General features: G+C 39.8%; 1 protein-coding gene and 1 long non-coding RNA gene across 2 annotated transcripts; one reads left to right on the top strand and one right to left on the bottom strand.

Annotated features, from left to right (window-relative positions):
* Positions 1-33: 33 nt before the first annotated feature.
* Positions 34-19,669, bottom strand: LOC110826609 (uncharacterized). Its single transcript, XM_022057406.2, has 6 exons — positions 19,536-19,669; positions 10,817-10,946; positions 6,575-6,689; positions 5,791-5,951; positions 5,060-5,208; positions 34-4,464 (listed from the first exon to the last, which is right to left on the bottom strand). Exons 1-6 carry the CDS (start codon positions 19,611-19,613, stop codon positions 3,367-3,369), a joined length of 1,731 nt encoding a protein of 576 aa, XP_021913098.1. The 5' UTR covers positions 19,614-19,669; the 3' UTR covers positions 34-3,366.
* On the top strand, positions 6,687-22,687 carry LOC147872361 (uncharacterized). The gene is made up of 3 exons (XR_015537560.1): positions 6,687-6,822; positions 14,057-14,104; positions 21,461-22,687. It is a non-coding gene; the product is annotated as an uncharacterized LOC147872361 (long non-coding RNA).
* The last annotated feature ends 2 nt before the right edge of the window (positions 22,688-22,689 follow it).

Below are 22,689 nucleotides of genomic sequence, written 5' to 3'. Positions count from 1 at the left end.
AGTTTCATGATATTGGTAAGTGATTAAAATATGTAACATCATCAGTTTCTTTAATGAGATTTTATGTCCTTAAATCCATGCAAACATGAATAAGAAATTACAACTTGAACATGTAAATTAAACTTATATATATCATTAAATAGTTTTTCTCTAAAAGTCATACAACAGTAAAATATTTGTCTAGACACTTATGCTATCTTCATAAATATAAATAAAGTCAGATAAAACAGACTTAAATTAATGTTTATATTATGTATAAGTGGTTTTATTATCAGGATTTCAGAATGTGTCGTTCATGTTCTGACTGGCAGAAGGTAATTTTTTTTGATAATCTGAATATTTTTTTCTTGAACTAAAGCACGGAGTCTAGAATCTTCACTGAATGAACATTGAGCTGTAATTAAAACAACATGAATCTCTTATGTAGATGCATAGTACTATATTTACAGAAAAAAAATACTAAATTTGGTAGTCATACTATGTCTAAATTTGGCAAACCTATCACTATAGTAGTTTTCACCATTGGCTTTCTTAAAAATGAACAGATTTATGGATAGATTAGGGAATTACGAAACTACTATATTTCGGAAACCATGAATATCTCCTGAGTGAAGTCTGGAATTGGATATTTTATGTTTATCCAAAAAAGGAAACATAAAAATTGTGACAAAGTGCATTCTTTAACACACCTAAAAAATGAGGATTTTAATTCACCTCACATTAGCTCTTGCCGAAACTTACTTTTGTTTGAAGGGACAAAAGATTTTTGTCTTTACAGCTATGAAACACATAAATAAGTGATATTCAGTCACTTCTTCATGTAGAATTTCAAAATTCTGGTAACTATACAATTATTAAAATGTAAACAATTTACAAATCTCATGCACGGGAAAACAGGCGTTTATCTGGCGACATGTAGCACACCTGGAAAGCCATCAACAGTTCGTTATAATTATTCACCTCAAAAGTTTTTATGTACATTTTATATTAAAGAACAACATTTTTAACGCTAGAGGTGTATTTCTCGGTATACCAACGAGAAAGATATATTTATTTGCCAGCAGATACCAGATAATAATTACACATTTTCAAATAACTAAACTACAAGAACATACACCATACTTATGCCGTTCATTTGTTTATCTAACACGTATTTTGTTTTTTAGATTATTTAATGGTGCTTTATTAAATGCCGAGGCATCAGATTTAAAGACAGTTGTGTATGATGGACTCAGACGATATGGATGAGGGAAGTAGTTCAGAGTTATGTCAAGGAGCTATCCCAGCAAACCCCCCCCCCCCCCTAAAAAAGCAACATCTAGACCCACAATCAAACACATTGATCAGCAGGAATGCTCTATGAAGATTTCTGTCTTCTGGGTTGTTATGCTGTGTAGTCTGGTCGATGTTAACCAACGTTTCAGAGGTCATACTGCCTCCGTCATCAGGGCGATGAATAATCTTAGTAATCGCCCTGATGATGGAGGCAGCAAGGACCTCCGAAACGTCGGTTAACATCGACCAGACTACACAGCATAACAACCCAGAAGACAGAAATCTTCATACTCACCACTGTGAAAACCTCAAATCTTACATTAATGCTCTACTCTTGCGTTAGGAATTATTTGTATTCGCTTGATGAATGGAATTCATTTTATTGGTGTCGAATATGTGGAGCGTATACGAATAATTTCTAATTACGTAAATAAAAAATGAAATGGAATAGCCAAAAAAGTTTGATAAGGCTCAAAGTAGTTTCTTCTTGAAGTTATAATAATTGTTTTATAAAAATTTTTGGTCTATAGAGCCCTTTTAGCCCTAAAGGTTTATCGGAGAATGACAGACACAGATATAAAGTGACATGGAAGGACATTTTTGTGTTGATGATAAGGTTTGTGATTTCTGGTGTATTTATGGTTTTGTTATTGTGGATTCTCACTTGAGAGCAGAATTTTGAGCTAGTATTTTGTTTTAGGAATGTGCTGTGAAAATCCATTTTTATATTTGTTGTGCGTGAAATTGAGCTCAATTTTGCTTTAGAAGAAGTGACCCGGCACAAAGCTAGTTTAATTTAGCGGAGTTAAACCAGATTCTCAGCGGAACAGTCAATAAGTATGGTGTTTGCTAAACTAGTTTTTGGTGTTATTTTAATACCAACTTTAGTTTGTATAATCTTGTACTTGTAGTGGAGCTGCTGGGAAATGTAATACTGTAGTGGAAATTTTTATTGAAAATATATTTATATTTCTGGGACCATAAGAGAAAACATATATCTCTCATTGAAAAGTGATGAGAGTAATTGAAGGTTATGTGTCGTGCTGTACGTGCAGTCCATATTATTTGCGTAGCTTAGTGATGAAGGACGGGAGACAGGACGGTGCAATCGAGTGAGTGACGCGTGAAATTAGGCAGGCTGAACGATGTGCGTGCCATCTGTTTTCATCATTTGCTATCTCTATCACAATACAAATTCTCCTTAAATATGCAGGAACTTTTTGATATCGTGTGCTTAACTGAATGTGCTTTGATTTGTGATAATTTGATAATTACGTAGATTTATCCTGTTTCTGTAACAAAGATGTCAACATAGAATCATTTTTAATTATGTGTTTTGAGGTTTTATACTCGGTTTTTAATGGAAAATACACAGAACTTCTGTTGTTAAAGTCTTGTAATGCGTGAGAAATAGTTGAGGATTTGCCAATCGGCAAAGAAATTAGTGACGTAAGGCAGTGCACCAGTGGCAGAGGTAAGATGCTCTTTCATCGGAATTTTGTGGCGTATCTGAACTTCGAAATTCTTTGCGTCTCCGTGAGGCTGGTCTGTAAGCTTGATCCAAGGATTTCTGGCTGATCATAACATTAAATCCGTAATCATTCCCGATCCAGGAGCCAAATACCATTAAACCTTGGATATACCTTAAAGATTGTGTTATGTTGTTGGCATTCTGTTTGTGTTTACGTCCTATAGAATCGGTATTTATGAAACCGATTATAATTGGGGCTTGAAAACTATGTTCACCCACTTCTGTGAAGTTGGTTACTGAGAAGCGTAAATTCAGCAATAGTCATTTATATTAACGGGTGTTATTTCAGATTTGTTAGTTTTTTGTGGTTGTAATACCTGGCATTATTTTTTAATTTCTGATTGTGACTACCGTTGAAAGGGTCCGGAAAATATTTCCACTAACAAACTATTGTTACTACCAAAGTCATGGGCAATGTACTGACATCTCCATGTTTCTTACTATGTAGTCCTCTACAAACCGTATTAATGACAGCGATAGCAAAGTACAAACAACTGACCAGAAACCTTTCGCTATTGAAGCATTTACAAGACATCGTGCTTGAGAGTGAAGCTGGTGACTCAGCCCAGTACCCGATTAAGAAAGTAAGGATAGAATGAGTGACCTTGAGGTCTGATAAGCCTCCTTCCTCTGTTGGGTCGAGCTGGGATTTCTGGTTCAGTTTCAGTGGCCTGAAAATCCTCCTCTTCGACTTGTTGGTTGCTAGGTGAAGCCCAGTCACTAGTTGATCTAGTACCAGTTTCATCTGTCTGGTTGTCTACGTTACGTGGGAGACCCTGTAAAAATTCCGGTAAGAACGGGCGGCGATGGTCCTCCTGTTTGAAGTTTTGTGTCATCTGATGATCATTTCCGGTCTTCTGGTTTGTTACCAATGGGATTTCCTTCCCATTTGGTTTGATGTATGATGTATTGGTATTATCGCTGCTTGAATTGCTTAGAGTGTTGGTACCAGTTGTTTCTGAAACGGTTTCAGCGAGGATTTCTTCTTTGATTTTAATTTCTTCCGTGTTATTTGTGGTGTTGTCCTCTGAAAATGAAATTGTAATTTCCTTAATTTCATTTAGTGTACCTGATGCTGATGTTTCAGGAGCAGTTGACAAGCCTGTAGGGGGTATGATAGTCAATGTACTTGAGATGTCTTCAGTAATCTCTGTCTTCTGGATGCTCTGATCTCGGTGTGGTTTGTCCACAGTCATCACGCCTTTATCAGTAACAGATGTGTTGTATGGCAAAATTGTTACAAAGTATTCTGTAGACACTCCCTTTGTTTCTGGTTTTGTGCTGGGGTCTGTGGTGGTATACAACTGTTGCTCGTGGTTTCTTGTCAAAGTTAAGCCGTCTCCTGTTGATATCACTACAGGAGCTGTAAATTCTCGAGTTGTAATATTTATTTCTTCAGGAGTGTCGATCTCCGTTGTACTTGCAGTGACGTCGTAACCACTGCTACTGTTGGTCTCCGTGGCCAGGGTACTGACGTCATCAGTGCCTCGGCGATGCCTTGTCGGTGGTTGGTGGGATTCAGTTCCACCTTCATTGTTATAATTAGGGGTACCCGAAGTGGTACTGCTTGCTAACACGGACGTCTCGTATTCCTCTGCATCGTGGGTTGACTCATTCCCGTTTTCGCACGATAGCCGATGCATCAACTCATTGTGATCCTGTTAAAAATGAAGTGTGTTTGTAATCTGTACTTACTGAACAGAGATTATTCTGTGATTCTGATAATACGGTTGATGCCTGAATCTTCTAAGTGTTCTCGTTTCTTCGCCGTTTCCAGCCTGATTTGTGTATATATTGGTTGTTTCCCCTCATGTTCACTGCATGGTCCTGTCATCTCATAGGATAAAAAATAAAGTGCCATCAAGTTGACATCAATGGATACATGGCAGTGATAAGACAACTGATAAACTAAACTCTGTTCAAATCGAAATACAGTTAAGCTGCTGAAACGTGAAAAGTGAAAATAAAAATTAAACAATCCAATAAGGTAATATAAAATATATAAATTATAAATAAAATAAATGTTCTTTTAGTATTTCCTTGATTTTATGATGTTTTTTTCCTCCACATTTTTAAATTTCTGAAATTGGGGTGCGTCTTATGTTTGATGGTGTCCGAGAATCAATGTAGCATAATTTTTCCTGAAAAACTATTATTAAATAAAGAGTTCGTCTTGTAATTAATAAAATTAAGGAAATTATTTTGAGATTCACAGAATATGCGTAACACAAATTACATTTTTTAAACACTTACGGCCTGTCCCTTGCATGCTATTCTTCGAGTTCCGTCTAATCCACAGTCAGATGTTAATTCGATAGCAGCTTGTTCTGGCAGGTAAGTTACCGTCAGTGAAGGCAATGCTGTCAGCATGCAGCCGTTCGGTTTCCTTGCCCATGGAGGGACTATAATAGTACAAATATGGCCGTCAGTTTCAGTAATTTTATGACAGATTTGTAGTGGTTCTCTTAGAAACGTGTTTACAACAGAAGTAGACAAATTTATGACTGTCCGCAGGGAAATCAAAATTTGTGAGGAAGATGGCTGTGTCATGGCTTGTAGCACCGTGTAGTCTGGTACAAGTTTATCGATGTTTCATAGGTCCTTGCTGCCTCCATCATCAGGGCAGCGATATTTGTACTCACTGCCATGAGAACCTCAAATCCTACAAAATTTCTGACAATCACCAAATCCTCGTGACACTGAAAGATTTAAACAAAATAATGATAGAACAAGTTTACGTGTTTTGTTTACTAATGAAGGAACTGGTGAAATTCTGGCAGTAGAACACACTCTGTCACCACTGGGTTTGATCCTGATGTATGTTCACTTTCTCTGAAGCCTCAGAGCCTAAGCTAAGTAAGTTCGTTGTTGAAAGTCGTGTACTCGGCTGGGTACAGAATTTCCTCATTTTGTGGAACCTGAAATTTGATCGCGGTGTTCACAAAAGTGTCTCATCCCGAAAGACCACGATTGCAAATACATACCAGGAAGTTCACAGATGAAGGAGGCGGTTTCTGGACCACCGCAGTTGAGGCTGTGCCATCGAAAATCTGCCGCGGGATCAATGGCTGCACACAGAGCTGCCTCGGACTTAGGAATCTGCTCCTGCCAGTAGCCGCCATCTTGAGATAAAGTCTTGTAGTCACTGGAAAACAGAGAATTTGTTGTGTGGAGTTTTTGAACTGAATAAATTTGTACAAGGAATTTTATGAGAATTATGAGGAAATACAAAATGTATTCATGTCAGGACCATGTGTAAAGTAGAGCTTTGCGTATTCAAATTTTTGATAAACAAAATTTTTAATTGCCTTGATTTATTTATTTATTTATTTATGTGTACTTCTTGTTATCAAAATATCAACTAGAACTTAAAAATAAGATTTTTTTTCAACAAAATTTATATGCAAAAATTTACAAGAAAATTATTTTGCAACGAAAGTGATGAAAGTTGATTTGAGAATGTATGTAATAAAGATTTTTCAAAAGTCCCCCTCACACCGAAAATGAAATGTTATATTTAGTATTGTGTAAGATATGAGGTTCTTGCAGCAGTGAACATGTGATGAACCTTAGGGTTTTATAAAAGTAGACAGTTTCTCGTCTGGCGAAGCAGCTCATACATTCTTCAATGAAGACCTTGGGATTTTAGGGAGGATTGCTAGCAGTTGCAGGCTTAAGTATTTAGTTCATGTGTATTTCTTGTTTCGGCACTAACCTCTGCTGTCTTCAACAAATTAGAGTACTTAAATAATGCAGCCGAACACTTACGTCCATAAGAACTCATCATTTGCTCCCTTCTTTTTCAGACCGATCCACACGTTGGTCACGACGTCTAGCTCCTTGAGATATGCCCTTGTTGCATCGTACTGCTTGCTTGAATCAACTGTAACAGATATTGCAACAAAAGTTTGTTTCTGCATTGTGACCGACTTACAAATTTATGTACAAATCTTTGAAGATGAAATTGTGGGAAGTATTTCACAGCATCTGAACACCGTCACGCAAGAGAGGGCCTGGTGAGTAGGTAGTTCTTTCTGAATTTTGTTGAAATTAGAACTGTAAGAGTTGACATTTACATGTTGATCTATGGATTTATTTTCCCCGTGTCTGCAATTTTGATATCTTACAATCGTTTCACAAACATTTTAACGTTGCCACACTTTTATAAAATTTAGCACATATTCATGCATGAATAAAATGGATCAATGCTTATCTGACATGGCAACTTAAAATATGCCCTCGAAATGCCGAGTGTCATGTTTTCTCATTACGATCGAATTATGGATCGGAATGGTCGTTCACATTCTGTCCACGTAGGTGTGTAGCATCGGGTTGTACAAAATTATTTGTAATTACGATAATTAAATGTGATACGGGCCAGCGGCTACCCGCAGTTCGTTTCATCGATCTAGAACCATCCATCCATGAGACCTTCGTATGCTGTGCAGAAACACGGTGTAACTGTGAGTAAAATCATCGCCCCGATGATGGAGGCAGCAAGGACCTCTGAAACTTCGGTAAACTTCTACCAGACTACACGGCGCAACAGCCCGGAAGACAGTTATCTTACATTTTTCATGTTGAATCCGGAGATGGAGCGATAAATGGACAGGGTCAGATGAACCCATCTCGTTAAAATCGTCCTGAAGCAAGAAGTTTCGCTAGGTACACGTAAAGAATGTTTGGACACTTCTGTTCCATAAGAAACGGAAACCAGGTCGCTGCTTTCCGCGTTTTGACCTTTTAATGCTCAGTGGTAAATATATGTACCATCTGCTTTAAAAATCCGCAACTGCATCTTGTAGTTATGTGTCAGCGTTAATCAGCTGATCTGTAATGGTGAAGTGTAGTGTTTTCTTCGCGGTACGGGCTGGATTCTTATATATTATTTACGCGAGCTTAGGCTTTAGAGTACTAGAGCAAATGCTGAGTTGGTACCCAATTTCCACGTTGCTCTGCATGCCTCCCATGCAGCCCTCTCAGAGTAATATCAAAATTCCGCTCTATAGTAGCCCCCCCAAAAATTAACGTAAATTATTCCTAACGCCACCCCCAAGGCCAATATCAAAATTCAAAATTAACGCAAAGACCCGAATCAACTCCCCCCACCCTATTTCTTACCCCATCCTGTCTCCTAAATCCCTTGTCCTCACTAAACTTATTCATACCAGAAGGACGAGCGGGCGCTGCCTGGGAACCTTCGTAGCCCACAACCAACTTTATACCCCTCCCCCATTTATAACAGTAGTGCCTATCGCTACTCCCCCCACTTTCTCTCTTCTCTCTCTCTCTCTTAGGCTTTAGAGCAGTGGTATTCAACCTTTTTAGTTCGCGTACCCCCAGATATAATTTCTCTTCAAGTTTGTACCCCCAAAGTTGTTGGTGTATAATTCAAGTTATACATAGTATATAATCTACATCTAAAATAAATTAAATAAATTACATTACTGATTATTCAATGTTTATCATAAAATAATATTTTTTAAATTTCACGTACCCCCTAAGATGTCTTCGCCTACCCCCAAATATAATTTCTCTTCAAGTTTGTACCCCCAAAGTTGTTGGTGTATAATTCAAGTTATACATAGTATATAATCTACATCTAAAATAAATTAAATAAATTACATTACTGATTATTCAGTGTTTATCGTAAAATAATATATATATTTTTAAATTTCACGTACCCCCTAAGATGTCTTCGCGTACCCCCGGGGGTACGCGGGCCCTAGGTTGAATACCACTGCTTTAGAGGGTTAATTCCCCCACATCCCCAGAGTCATAATTTCAAGCTATAAGCAGAGTTGCCATGCTGAACTCGCGTTATTACGTTTTGCTTTGTAATAGAGAGTAGTCCGGCCTGCGTCTCTCGGTAACCGTGCCAGTGGCCACGTTCGGTCCGACAGGTAAGCGTGGTATTGATCTCCATTGTGCTTCAACATTCCTCTCTGCCACTTTCTGTGACAAAATTGTTTACCAACCCTTCTTTTACGTTGTGCCTTTATTTTTCTGTTCTGAACACAAAATAACGATGCTCGTTCAATCTTGACATTGCTTCTAGTATTCGACTTCGTCTCCGAAATTGTTTCCACGTAGGCCACGTAACTTGTCAGGTTCTGACAGCGACGAATAAAAAGATTAATGTATTTGTTTTCTGGGATGTAGTTTTGTAGAAATTGACCGACGTTTCAGAGGTGCTTACTGCCTCCATTATCATCCCTTTCCTTCCCAAAATCTCCTTTGCAACTCTTTATCTTGTCATGTCTCGTCTGATACCAGTAACTTTGTTCCGGAGACGTCTAACGAAAACCAGTAAGGAACATCGATTTTCTTTTGTTATCTGTTTCGAGAGAAATGCTTGACGAGAGAGACACGTGTTTTGTTTGCAGAGAATATTCATGGGTCGACATGACAACTGAGTGCGTAATAAAAGATAATAGGAATTCGCTGTGCGAAATTGTTGAAATTGAAAGAGACAGAGGTTGATACAAATGTCTGCGGTATTGTATGTGAAAATGGGAGTCTGAAAAACGAATAGCGTACAATAATCAAATGTTGCAACTAGAATTCTGCGCGACATTGCTCAAAAAATTTCAACCATCTCCAAAACAAGAAAGTAATATCCATTGCTGCTAGGGCAGAGATGCGTATATTTTATTGAGACTTGGTACGAACCCTGCCTCGTACTAATCGATTATATATATGGCGACGGCGCGCAATTTTAAAGTTACACCCAATTTTAATCTCGTCGTCATATCTTCGTGACATTTCTAATCATAGCAGCTGATTGTCAGAGGTATTGAAAGGAGACATAAAAGAAATTGAGAAAATGTGTGATAGAGATATCTGGACGAAGAAAGAAAGGATGAGAAAAAAGGAAGGAGAAGAGAAAAGGAAGTTAGGAAAAAGATAAATAATTGAGGCCGAAAGGAATACAGGTATGAAGATAGAATGTTAAATGTCGTTTAATAAACAATATATCTATTGAATAAAAATTTACTTGGATATTATCCATCGTCTAGTTAATATAAAACGTAAAACGACGTTTCGGAGATGGGGCTCTATCTCCGTCTTCAGGTTCCTACACAGTTGGGCCCACTAGATAGAGCTAATCCCTATCTCCGGACGATAGGGATTAGCTTTATCTAGTGGGCCCAACTGTGTAGGAACCTGAAGACGGAGATAGAGTCCCATCTCCGAAACGTCGTTTTACGTTTTATATTTACTAGACGATGGATAATATCCAAGTAAATTTTTATTCAATTGACTCTTCACCATCGTCAAGAAGTTTTAGATTTGATAAACAATATATCTATTTGAAAGTTTTGAATTTTCGTTATCATATTTCCGATTTCGTAGCTCACCGGTAGCCAAAGATCTATAACCGCGTGGTACACGTGAAATGTATCCATATTGGCGTCGTTTCCCTGGCAACGCCACAGAAACAGGTCAAATGAAGGTCTTGGACGAGAGGTGACGTCTTGTCGGGGCTGCGTACCGAGAAATCGGTCTCCTGGAGACGTGAGGATGGGAGGACGACAGAGCGACGTCATCCTTGATATAATAACCTTCATTTTTTTTTCCGCGACCTCAGAATTAATTTGACACTCGTAGTTGTCTGAAGCCCAGTGGAAACTATATATACCACCTGCTTTAATTGTGGGTTGATGAGTTTTGTCATCAGTGTATATGAGTCTGGTTTGATTACCCGGAATGAACAGCGATTATTTCCCTATACAGCGTTAACGATTTGATCGTTGTCATGGAGACGCGTTGTGTTTCATTTGAGGCAGGAACTGAATGTTTGAATATTATGAAGCACAGTTTGGGGTCAATGCAAGTGACACGAGAAGGTTGGGTAGTGTTGACCGAAACGTCGACGCTATATAGTCTGAGCTGTTGGAAGAGTGTCGTTAAATAAACTATAAATAAACAAACTTTGGCCTTTTTATATAAGTGACCAAGGTGGGACCTTAAAACAAGCCATGACCTCCTTCAATAAATGAAACTTACCCGTGACTAGGTTGCCATGATGGAACTGGCACACGGCGTCGGCCTCAAACCACGTGATGCGATCATGGAAGTAGCGGTAGAAGACGGGGAATCCCTCTTGTGGCAGGAACCAAGTGTTGGAGATGTTCACCTGCAATGCAAACCAGGATCGTCGGATTCACGTCAGTTTTTCTCGGGTCTGTCCGCACTAAATATAGTTAAAATCGCGGCATGAGTACCATACGCCCTGATGATAGGGGCAGAGGTGGTCACCGAAACCTCACCTAGTTCTGGCCGTCTGATACTGTGATAACCCGAGAGGATTTTATTAATTCGGTTCCACCATGAAAGTTTTAGATCATAAACCATTAAAGTTGTGCATATGCATGTGTTAGGCCAGTGTAGTCGTTCTCGGTTTAGACGCCGTAGATAAAGTTTTGGAGGAACGTACTGCCTCCATCTACTGCGAGTATGCACGGCGTCAAAACTCAGAACATCGTTATCTTCACAACCGTGAGAACCTGGAATGTACCGACGCATAATTTCTGTTCACATTACATTTTGTACTAGTCATAATTCCGCAGATCCAGAGACCTTTGTCAGAAGCTGACAGTCGCTTAGCTGCTTGTTAATAAATTCTCGCCGTCGTTCATGAATTTATAAGTTTTATTTTCGTGTTCACAAGACCCTGGCCTGAGCTAGTTGAATCCAATCCACTCTAATCTATTTCCTTGTCATCTGTTTTAATATTAATAACATTTCAAGGTCAAAGGTCAACATGCAAAGATATTGTTAGAATTAACAATTCTGATTCAAATACAGCATCGTGGAATAAGTTGATGATGGCTGCCTTCTGGGTTGTAGCGAGTCCTGTATTCTCATAGAAGTTTACCGACGTTTCGGAAGTCCTTGCTGCCCCTATCAAATCCTACGTGGAGCTAGTTATCCACATATTTAAATAAACTGGGAGCCAGTGTTTTGATTATTCCTTCTGAAAGTTTTTACTTTTCTAATTTACCTTCACTGGCTGTTCCACCGTGACATAATATTCCAATTCTTATTATTTGTAATAAGCTTTCTCAAAGTCCTCGAGCTTGTTAGTGATGCCGAAATGTTACACTGAAATCCCATCAGGTGAAGAACTTATCACATAAAGCTTTTGAGACTGATATCCGTTGCCATTTCCTCGTTTCAGAACAAAACGAATGAAACTCGAGCGCTCTGGGGGTTGGGATTTCAGCAGAAACGCGTATGAATATTTTATATCATGTACCAACTTTTGAGCGTACATAATTCAGAAGCCTTCATTCATATATTTCCCTGTTGTGAACGTAGGGTGTGTCGAAACAATGCTTCGCAAACATTGGCTTTTAAAAAAAGTTTAATTAATATCGCGATATTGTTGTTTTGGGGTATCGATATAATATGACATTTGTCACGTATCGTCGATTATACCTTTGTTAGTAAGAAGTGCGTTCACATTTGGAACAAAGTTGTTGCAAAATTTAAATCCGAGGTCATTGTCGGCTCACAGGAATGACCTAGGATCGCATTATCTCAACAGAGGTCTTTGATGTTATTGTTTGATTTATTACTAGTTTTGTGCAAGAGTGGCGAAAGTACACGGATCTTTACGCATCTGACCGTGATGTGGCCGTGAATAACACCTCAGAATTACGGTATACTCCGAGGAGTAAGCCTTTTTAATATTATTCAGTAATAATCATCTTATTTGACGGTTAAATGAATAACCGCGTGTTTAATTGAATGAAATTAAAATTTAGGAATGCTGTTTTCTGTTAAATACTTGAATTTCGGGGGGGGGGGGGGAGTGACCGAAGGACTTGAGGAAAACCCTGTTCTAGCAACGCTTCGCCCACCACGACTGTCATTTCTAGCCATCAAGTTTCCGCGGTGAAGTCGTTTGAGCTGTCAGAGCGAAGCAAAAGTAGGGTTGAATTAATTGGGACGTAGGGAGGGAAATGGAGGTGGCGTATTCTTACCACAGAATGGGTGGAGTGTTGAGTTGTGGACGGAAGAACGGGGCATTGGGACTTGGAGTTGGTAGAACCACGCCCTAAAGTCGTTTTAACACGTGCGATGTTCGCCCGATCAAGATAATGTAGTCGTCGTACCCTGCCATCAGTATGATATCCGTTGTTACCCCCACAGCCCGTGTGCTGCGGTGTTTTTTAACATTTTTCACGATAGATCACACGTCACATGAAGATAATTCGGACGACATAATGTTTGAGGTCTAGCGGTTAGAACGCTGGCCTTGTAATCCTGGGGGTCTCGGGTTCGATTCCCGGCGGTGCCCGAATTTATAACTTGTGTTGGGCAAGGCCGTGGTCTAGGCAACACGGAGTTTTCCTCCGGTTTCTCCGTGGCATCCCAACAATTACTCCATTCACACACACAGAAGAAGGCAATGGCAAACCACTTCTGGATCATCTGCCAAGAACGTATATGAACAGGTCCCAGTCCGAGAAAAGGATGGAAGGATCCTGTTCATATGGACCTGTCGTCACACAGAACACTAAATAATAATAAGATGAGGTGGTCTAGCGGTTAGAACGCTGGCCTTGTAATCCTGGGGTCTCGGGTTCGATTCCCGGCGGTGCCCGAATTTATAACTTGTGTTGGGCAAGACCGTGGTCTAGGCAACACGGAGTTTTCCTCCGTGGCATCCCAACAATTACTCCATTCACACACAGAAGAAGGCAATGGCAAACCACTTCTGGATCATCTGCCAAGAACGTATATGAACAGGTCCCAGTCCGAGAAAAGGATGGAAGGATCCTGTTCATATGGACCTGTCGTTAGACAGAACACTAAATAAATAAATGTATTAATAATGTTTGAGGTTCTCGCAGCATCGACTGTGACGTTGACGACGTTTCAGAGCTACACCTCTGAAACGTCCGTCAATTTCAACGAGACAGCTGGCCGCAGTATCCCAGAAAGGTGTCCTCTTCGTGTTTTGGAACAAATTTTTTAATTTCTCTCGTGGGTAATTTTAATTTGGGTTGTTGAATTAGATTAAAACCTTGCGTGCCGTGCGGTGTATTGATACATAGAATCATGCATACAAACAAAAACTGTTTACACTTTGTTTGTACTCGTGATTTTAGAGTGTTTGAATTAGATTAATATTACGTAAAGGCTTTGATTTTATGTTGTAAATAAGCGGGTTTTTTTGTTTTGTTTCTGCGAATGTTTGGTTCCAATTCTCAAATTATTTTACGTCCTGTGTTCCAGAATTTGGTTTTGTGCCCCACACAGCAGTGGAGCCGACTTCGGTGTTATGTAAGTAGCCTAAATATCTGTTCGGAAGGGGAGGATTAGCTTTGCGGTTGACCAGACATCCGCACGCTCGTGTGGAGTGATCGATGTGGACTGGGACAGAATCCAGTCGATCGATTCGTCTCACGTGACCTCACACGTGAATTTCAGTCGAATCTTTTTCTGATACCCACGGGAGCTTGGTCAATGTCGTGTTCCTATGGCGACGCGACGCAAGTTTTCAATTTTATGGTCTTCGCGTTTCGTAAAACAGCTTTATCTACTGCTCAGAACGTTGCAGAATCTTATGGTTTCCCTTCTCACTCTCTGTTCTCTTATTCTTTCCTACCGTCATCGTATTCCTCTTTTCTTTCGTATATTATTCTCTTCCTTTATGTGCTTCTACGTCACTTCGTCGTCTTCACCTTCCTACATCTTGAGCCACGATTTGTGTTCCTTTCCTTTCCTTCTACTTGTAAGCTTTAATTATATATTTTTCAATCCTTTATCCTGTTTTCCCCTCATTTCCTACTTCTACTCGATCGTACTTTATAGATTTGTGTCTGTAATAAATTCTGCACCTTCGAACCTGTTTTTGTGACGTTAATCGCTCGATGCATTGTTTGAGAGAGTTGAAACAGCTGATCGTAACGGGGAATTTCCGCTTAGGGTGTGTTTTTGTACATCTCCTCGGCTCTGTTGCAGTTTCCAGAGAGTCGAGGACCGGTATTGATCAGGGCATGCGCGTGTTCTGAGGGGCGTGGCTTGTTTTCGTACACAAATTACGTCGTCTGTCTCCATATGGCGTATTAGACGCATCATTTGCCTCGTATTTCGGAACTTGGAGTTTGACTTCGCTAGATTCTAATAAAGAACTCGAACTGAAAGATTCTGAAATCGCGATGTCTCGTGCAGAAATTAAATAATTCCATGGACCACAGCCCTTCTTGAGAAGCTGGCTGTCACCAATCAGCCAGCGAATTCTAGGAATAAATTTATAGAAAAGTAGCAGGGGACGGGAAAAAAGAAATTACGTAATGAGAAGCTCCATAATTTGTATTTTTTGCCAAATATTACTAACATGACGAAGTTGTGGTGGATGACAGGGGCTGGGTTTGGAGCACGACCTGATGTGTTGGAAACCCTGAACGGGGTGGGTGGGTGGATCACTCGGAAGACCTAGGCGTAGATGGGAGGATAATATTAAAATAGGATAGGAGCGTATGGAGTGGATTCAACTGGCTCTGTATAGGGACCGTTGGCGGGCTGTTGTGAACACGATAATGAGCTCGGGATTTCTAGGTTATCTAAGCGGCTGTTGGCTTCTCAGGAAGGCCTCTGGTCCATGGAGTTTCTTGTCAGTGTACTGAAATTTTTAAACCCATGTCTGTTTTCTGAAGTTGTCTTTTGTTTTAATTTCTTTGCTTTAGTTTTATGAAGTTCTTATTCATTTCGTGGCTGTCGGCCGGTGTTAGGAGTTCAGAATGATTTTGCGAGACTTGAAGCAAAATCGAATTAGGTTCGTTTTCTGGTATTACTTCAGAAGTCATTTTACAGTCATCTAATTTGCATAAGAAAACGTATCCATGTTAGAAAAGAAAAGTTGATTGGAATGTTACAAGTTTCCTGCGGGATAATTACAATCTTAAAAGCGTTATTAACTCTTGAAACGAGATGAAATTTAATTATGAGAGTCCCTTCAATATCCCGACTGGGCATGCGCTGACATCGCCTTCCTATTAAAACTCTGAATTCGTAGACGTCTTGTTGTGCTGGTAGGCCTAACTATCGGGCTGTGCCCCGAGAGATCGAATCATTCCGCTGTTGGAGCAGTACCTGCTATCAGTTTATATATAAAATGACGTGCCAAAAGGGGGGAAGGGACACGTGACTGTCCTTACAATTTGCCTGGAATGATGTTGCAGGTTAGCTTCTGAGCGAGTGGCAAAATATCCTCGGTTACATATTTTGCTTCGCGGAGCCTGTGTTAAATTTGACGTCCTGTGATATCGTTTGCCAAATTTTCAAATCAAGGGATTGTTCTGTGTCACATAAAGCCCTCGAGAACTCAACATAATTTAATTATTTACGAAATAATCCTTACCGTTCTGATTTTTATTTACATTTATCTTCTTTTGTCATGTTTCCATGGTAATTTCTTAGCTGCGGATAGTTTACGTGTTCAGAGGTTCTTGTCTTTTGCTCTAGTTAAGAAATTCGACGTCTCCTATGAAATCCCTATCCTGAGCCATATTAATCCACTCCAAACCCTTCCACCTTAAATCGTACGCCTTCATTCCAAGTGTTTACGTCTTTGTAACCTTCCTTATGCAGATCGATTTATAACGTTTGCAGTTACCACTTATTTAAGTGGTATTAGATTGTTTTAATGTTCGGAACCCTCAGGTGCACCAATGACAGACGGCTTATATTCACAATAATTCTTCCTTGTGCATGACAGAACTCACAGGTAGCTGTAAAACGTGGTGTTGATTGCTAATTAAGGACAGCGACAATTGTACATGTAACAGGACTGCGTAATGTTATCTAAACAGAAGCGTTGCCTAGCAACCGACGAAAGGCACTGGGCCAACTGCGTATTCTAGGTTGTGCGCGCTTCGAGGGACATTCGCCAGCACGACGTCATCGATTTGCTCTGTTCTCCGCTCTATATGCACTGTTTGCCTTGAAAGTCCATTAACCCTTAATGACACACTGGTAAATATATGTACCACCTGCTTTAACATGAAATTTCTCCCAATTTTGCGTACGGAGTATATTTTTTGCGTTTCGTATTATTCTCAGCGTAAACAGCTATTATTTCCCGATCGCTGACATCGTGGAGACGCGTTTTCTTTGAGGTACGGACTGAATATGTAAATATAATTTACATGAACGTCTTGTTTTAAAGGGTTAATAGGTACAATTCTGTGTTTCGTGTGGCCCAGTGAAGTGAAATGAGTTTTAGGCGCCGTCTACAATGAAGTTCGACTGAGGCACTGCGGCCTCTAGATTCGGTCATCGTCTTAGAAAATGGGCGATTGTCTGCCGGATTAAGTAACCGCTTCTAGAAATTTCAGCAACGGATCGTGTTTCATGGCAGTAATTCCACCATACTGGGTTACAATGAAGGACCGATGTCGCAAGACCTGGTTTCGACTATCCGACACGATAAATCCAAGTCAATTACGTAGACAAGACACGCGTTAATGATACCATGGGGAGGTTTGCTGAACGTACGTCTACACTTTCACCTGCGGTGGTAACTCAAGGCTTTATAGTTAGTTAAATTTTACTGCATTAATCGTTAAAGTCAGATAAAATACCAGAATTTTTTTAAAAAAAAGTTTATCGTAATTAGCAACTGTCAGTGTATTAAAACTATGATCAATCCTTTGAAGCTGAATGCTCGTCTGGTTAATATTTAAGAATTCAGTCCGTACCGCAAAGAAAACACTTTAATTGACCATTACAAAGATCAGTTGGTTAACGCTGTTTAAGAAATAATCCACGTTTTACACCGGGAATCATATGATCGTGTAGCTCTTTAATTGGGCTTTAAAGGGTGAATTTTAAAGGTGAATTCAAAAATATAGGTTTACGAATTTTAAACGTAAATTTTTCGTCAAAATAATATCTCCACAAAAGTAGAATGAATAAGCTTTTTTTCTCTTTTAACTGTGATGTAGTCACGTTTAAAGTTTGTTGTTATAGAATATTCCTAGCGTAACTTAATTTGGTTGATTGTATGGTTTTAAATTTGTTTTTCTGGTTATTAATTGTCAGGCGCGTATGGTTTTCCTTTGTGATAGTATAACTGTTACCCAAATATCATCATTAACTCGCCAGCTTGCATAAGTTTTGTTTCACGAATTTAAAATAACATCATAGTTGCGTTCTGTATGCCCTGTCATAACTAATACTATGTGACACGGAAAATAATGACGTTCCTATTTGTGTGATAGGCCTTGTCTTAAATTTCTCATGTTCCTTGTCGTTTTCAAGGCTGCGAGCATAAAGATGGATGTCGTCTGGATTGTTGTGCCGTATAATCTGGTAGAAATTCACCCGATGTTTCTGAGGTGCCCTGATCATGCGTGCAGTAAACGCTCCTGAAACGTCGTTGAACTATACGAGATTAATTCGTCTTTTAAGAGAATGCATACAAAATATTATTTCATTCAGGCGTACTAATGCCTTGAATTATGTCTATAATAAAGGCTCTTTAAGACTTTATGTGAAGTGGATGCCTGAAACGCAGGTCTTGTTTTTAAATTTAAGTTGTATTGGATATGTGGCTTACATAATATCAATGTTTATTCGTCCGTATTCATGCACGTAGATCTGACCGGAGGAGGGAGACATTTTTTGCTAATTTAGAAGTAACATCTCTGCTTTATTTGGCTAGAGTTTCTCAGCCTCTCTGATACGTCATGATCTTCTCCAAAATTATGTCATCTTGATTAGGTACAATACAGACCAATTTTAATATATAGATGATGGCATAGTTTTCTAAATTGATATTTGGGCCTAGGAGAGAAGAAGATGGGGCCTGGAGAAAACTGCATAATGATGAGCTTAAAAATCTGTACTCCTCCCCCAATATTGTCAGGGTGATTAAGTCGAGAAGAATGAGATGGGCGGGGCATGTAGCGCGCATGGATGGGACAAGAGGTGTGCACCGGGTAGCCTGAGGGGAAGAGGCCCCCGGAGAAACCTAGACGTAGATGGGAGGATAATCTCAGGCGGGATCTATGGGAGATAGGAGTTAAAGGAAACTGGATTTTGTTGGTAAAGGGCAGGGACCAGTGGAGGGCTTTGGTTAATTTGGTGATGAACCTTCGGGTTCCGTAAGCCATCTGGTTGGTTGGGTCCACTATTTGGGAAGCCTGAGGGGAAGAGACCTCTCGGGAGACCTAGACGTAGATGGGAGGATAATCTCAGGCGGGATCTATGGGAGATAGGAGTTGAAGGAGACTGGATTTTGTTGGCCCAGGACAGGGTCCGGTGGAGGGCTTTGGTTAATTCGGTGATGAACCTTTGGGTTCGGTAAGCCATCTGGTTGGTTGGGTCCACTATTTGGGAAGCCTGAGGGGAAGAGGCCTCTGGGGAGACCTAGATGTAGATGGGAGGATAATCTCAGGCGGTATCTATGGGAGATAGGAGTTGAAGGAGACTGGATTTTGTTGGCCCAGGACAGGGACCGGTGGAGGGCTTTGGTTAATTCGGTGATGAACCTTTGGGTTCGGTAAGCCATCTAGTTGGTTAGTTGGTGTTGAAGTAAGAAATGTGACTCGAAAAGCTTAAAATTTACGGCAATGCAACATCAAAAAATAATAGCAGAATCCATCTAATCCGCTGATCCTGAAGGCACGACAAACGGACCCTCGACTGAGAACCGCTGAACCACTGCCAGCTGTTCGTTAATGCGTATTAATCGTGGTGGAGTACTTACGGCTCTAGACGTGGTGGTTGTGAAATGCGCCGCTAGGATCGCCACCAGTAACAAAAGAGTGGAGCGTCGCGTCGACATGCTGCCGATCACGATGGCGGTCAGTCACACAGTGTTGCTGGCTTTCTGCGTCGCCGTATGGAAGCGTCGCTATGTGGCGCCTGTTCCCAGATCGATATGGCACCGGGGGGTGGGGGGAGGAAATGTCCCCTTTCCGAGTATACAATAGAGAGAGGAATCAGAAGGAAACGTTGTAAGGCATTTGTTTCTGTGCGAACAAATGTAATTCTTCGAATCTTGTCGGGATTATTAATACGGCTGTGCTGACAGATGACGAGACATTTTCATAATAAGTTTCGTATTATCTTGTCCTAACATCGTCAGGGTTGTTGGTTAAATCAAGAAGGGATTAGACAGGCGGGACATGTAATACGTATCGAGAGCAGAAAAATCGATTTTAGTTAGAAAACCTCAAGGAATTAGGCCACGTGGGGGCGCGTAGACATAGATGGGAGGATAATATTAAAATAGAATTGAGGGTGTTGATGTGGTTCAACTAGAAACTCGATATAGGATGGTTATTGTGACTGTGATGACGAAACTACGAGTTTTATATTAAAAAACATTTTTTTTGACGAGCTGAGCGTCTTATCATATTTTGAAGAAGATTCCGTTCTATGGAGGTTACTACCACTGATTAAGGAAATGTGTACAGCAGATCCGATCAGATAAAATCCAGTGTTAGCCATCTAGTTGGGGCTTACGTCACAGAGTAACGCCAGTGTATGCTCGTGAACGTCATTCCGGAAGGTGTAGTGTAAGCACTCATTATTTTAGGGGGCTTTTATTGATTGTAGATAAAACGTCAGTCACTTTGTGATTAGGGCCAAAATAATTGATATATGGGTTCAAAGTCTTTGTTCCTAACGTCATTGTGGTTGAGGGCATTTATAAGAGGCCGTAGCTCCCTATCGTAACCCATATTACGTGAACCCTACGCATCGAGCTGGTACATGTAAGTAGGCATTACCGTATGTTAAAAAATAAATTATTTTCTTTCCGTATTTACATATAACTCGAGGGTTTAATTGTTGAAAGATCATAATTACGGGGGGAAAATACTTCATAGTTTCTTAATAAGACAACAGATGTTTCAGTGAACTGGTGACTGATATTTACAAATGACGTACATATTTAATTTACGAAGCAGTAATTAAAATATCGAACTTTCAAAGCCGAAATACGCGAAAATCATATTTAAGACTTCAACACTTCACCATTGAAAAGATTACATATGCTTACCATTGGACCTTAAAGGGCTTATATCAACATATTTACCGATTATTAGTTAGGGGTCATGTAATGACACTTCTGTAAATTTTAGATAACAAAGATCAAACTTGTCAGTCTACATGTTTAATCTCCGGAAATGCTCGTGAATTCAGACATCTTTTGTTATAAATGTAATGTAGGTTAGTATAAATCATATCTGACAACGTATCGTCTCTTGGTACTGAGAATATGTGGAGTTTTACCTCCACGCACCGCGTACTGATTCTTAGACATGGAGACGACTTTAAATATATTCTTATACAGCAGACATCGTCCACAGAAATTTTTGTTGAAACTTTTGAACGTGTATGCTAGTTAAATATCAATACAAAATGACGTACACTTCAATATTTGTAACTACGACGTTTAGGACAACACATTCCGGGGGGGGGGGGGAGTTGTGATGTCAGTGTCTCTTCATGATTTTTTTTAATCGTTGATCTAATCAATTTTGACATTGTAACTGTTCATCAGGGCGTGTCATTGTTTGCAGGAAACAGGATATTTTCAGAGGTGAAACAAGTAGACCAGTCTTGCTTGCAATGTGGAATGGTTTAACCCAATTGTTGTTTAAATTTGTTTTGACTTGCTATAAGGAAGAATACGTAATATGGAGGTGACGTATCGAACGTGGTTGAAGAAGGAGTTCGTGGAGACGGCCCTGAGGTCAGCGGGTGACCACACACAGCCTGAAGGTAGTGTCATGTGACATCAGACCTGCAACTTCAGCTGGTGATAATTACACGAGTGACATGTTCAGAATCACTGTAGAGGTGACAAAAGGAGGTGCGATAGAGGTGACATCACTGGTCGTTAAGGCTACTAAAGATACATCGTTCTTCAACGAGGTATTGGCGATAAAATTTTATATAATTTGAAGGTCGCGAACTGAAGAATGCGTTGGTAGTTGGCAGGATACTCTTGTCAAGGTTTTAAAACCAAAATATTGCACGATTTATTGTTTTTCGATGTATGCCACGTGTTAATCTTTCTTGGTTATGTTATCCTAACAGTATTAGGTCAAAGTTTATGGATCGATCGTATTTAAAATTCGCTCAGAGCAGTGTGACCTTTTTTTCCAAGTCTCTCGCAGTTTTTTTTAATTTAAGATAAATATGTAGGCGTTCTTTGGAATTAATCACTGCGAGGAAGAAATTCCTTGCCACTGAGAAGAATCATTGTTGTATACACGCACAATATCTAAACAAAAGAGCGAACAATGCAAAAAAATGTATTTGAATGAAACGAGAATATAGATGTGGGTCTATAAAGTTAAAATCTCGTTGTTGCGCGAAGCCAAATTGTTCCATTGTTGAAACCGTAATGACGTGACAATTAATGAACTGAAGTTTTATGAAATCAACAATGACTCGAAATGAAAACTGTCTGGATAGTAGCAGATAGCGTCAAACTCACTTGTACGGAGAAATGCAGCTGTTTTCGAGTTCATGCCAGCTCCGCTGTTTAAGGTCCACGTCATTGGTTTCTCTTTCCGCGGCCTTCCACAGATTAGCCACAGAATTTTGCTGCAGTTATAAACGATACAAATCACAAAATGATCTGGTTTCCTTAATCCATTCATGTGATATCGTGTTATGTGTTCACAGTTGGTACGAGGAGGTTTATTTGACAGAGAAATTGAAGTGTTCACCAAAATTTTACCGTCAGTACATCGTCTGTTGAATGACGCGTCACCTGGCAAGTACCAACCCTTCGCAGCTAATTTCTTTTACGCTCTCAGTGGCCTTCCATCTTGTCTCGTGATGGAAGATCTCAAAGCAAGAGGATTCGAGATGGCGGAAAGAACGGTCGGTCTGGATTTGAA

This window comes from Zootermopsis nevadensis, unplaced genomic scaffold (genome assembly GCF_977971745.1).
Source record: "Zootermopsis nevadensis isolate Lab colony 2312 unplaced genomic scaffold, Znev_1.0 Znev_ptg000028l, whole genome shotgun sequence".
Lineage (NCBI taxonomy): Eukaryota > Metazoa > Arthropoda > Insecta > Blattodea > Termopsidae > Zootermopsis > Zootermopsis nevadensis.
Note: the sequence above shows the minus strand (reverse complement) of the source record. Positions and strands in the feature narration are given on the sequence as shown.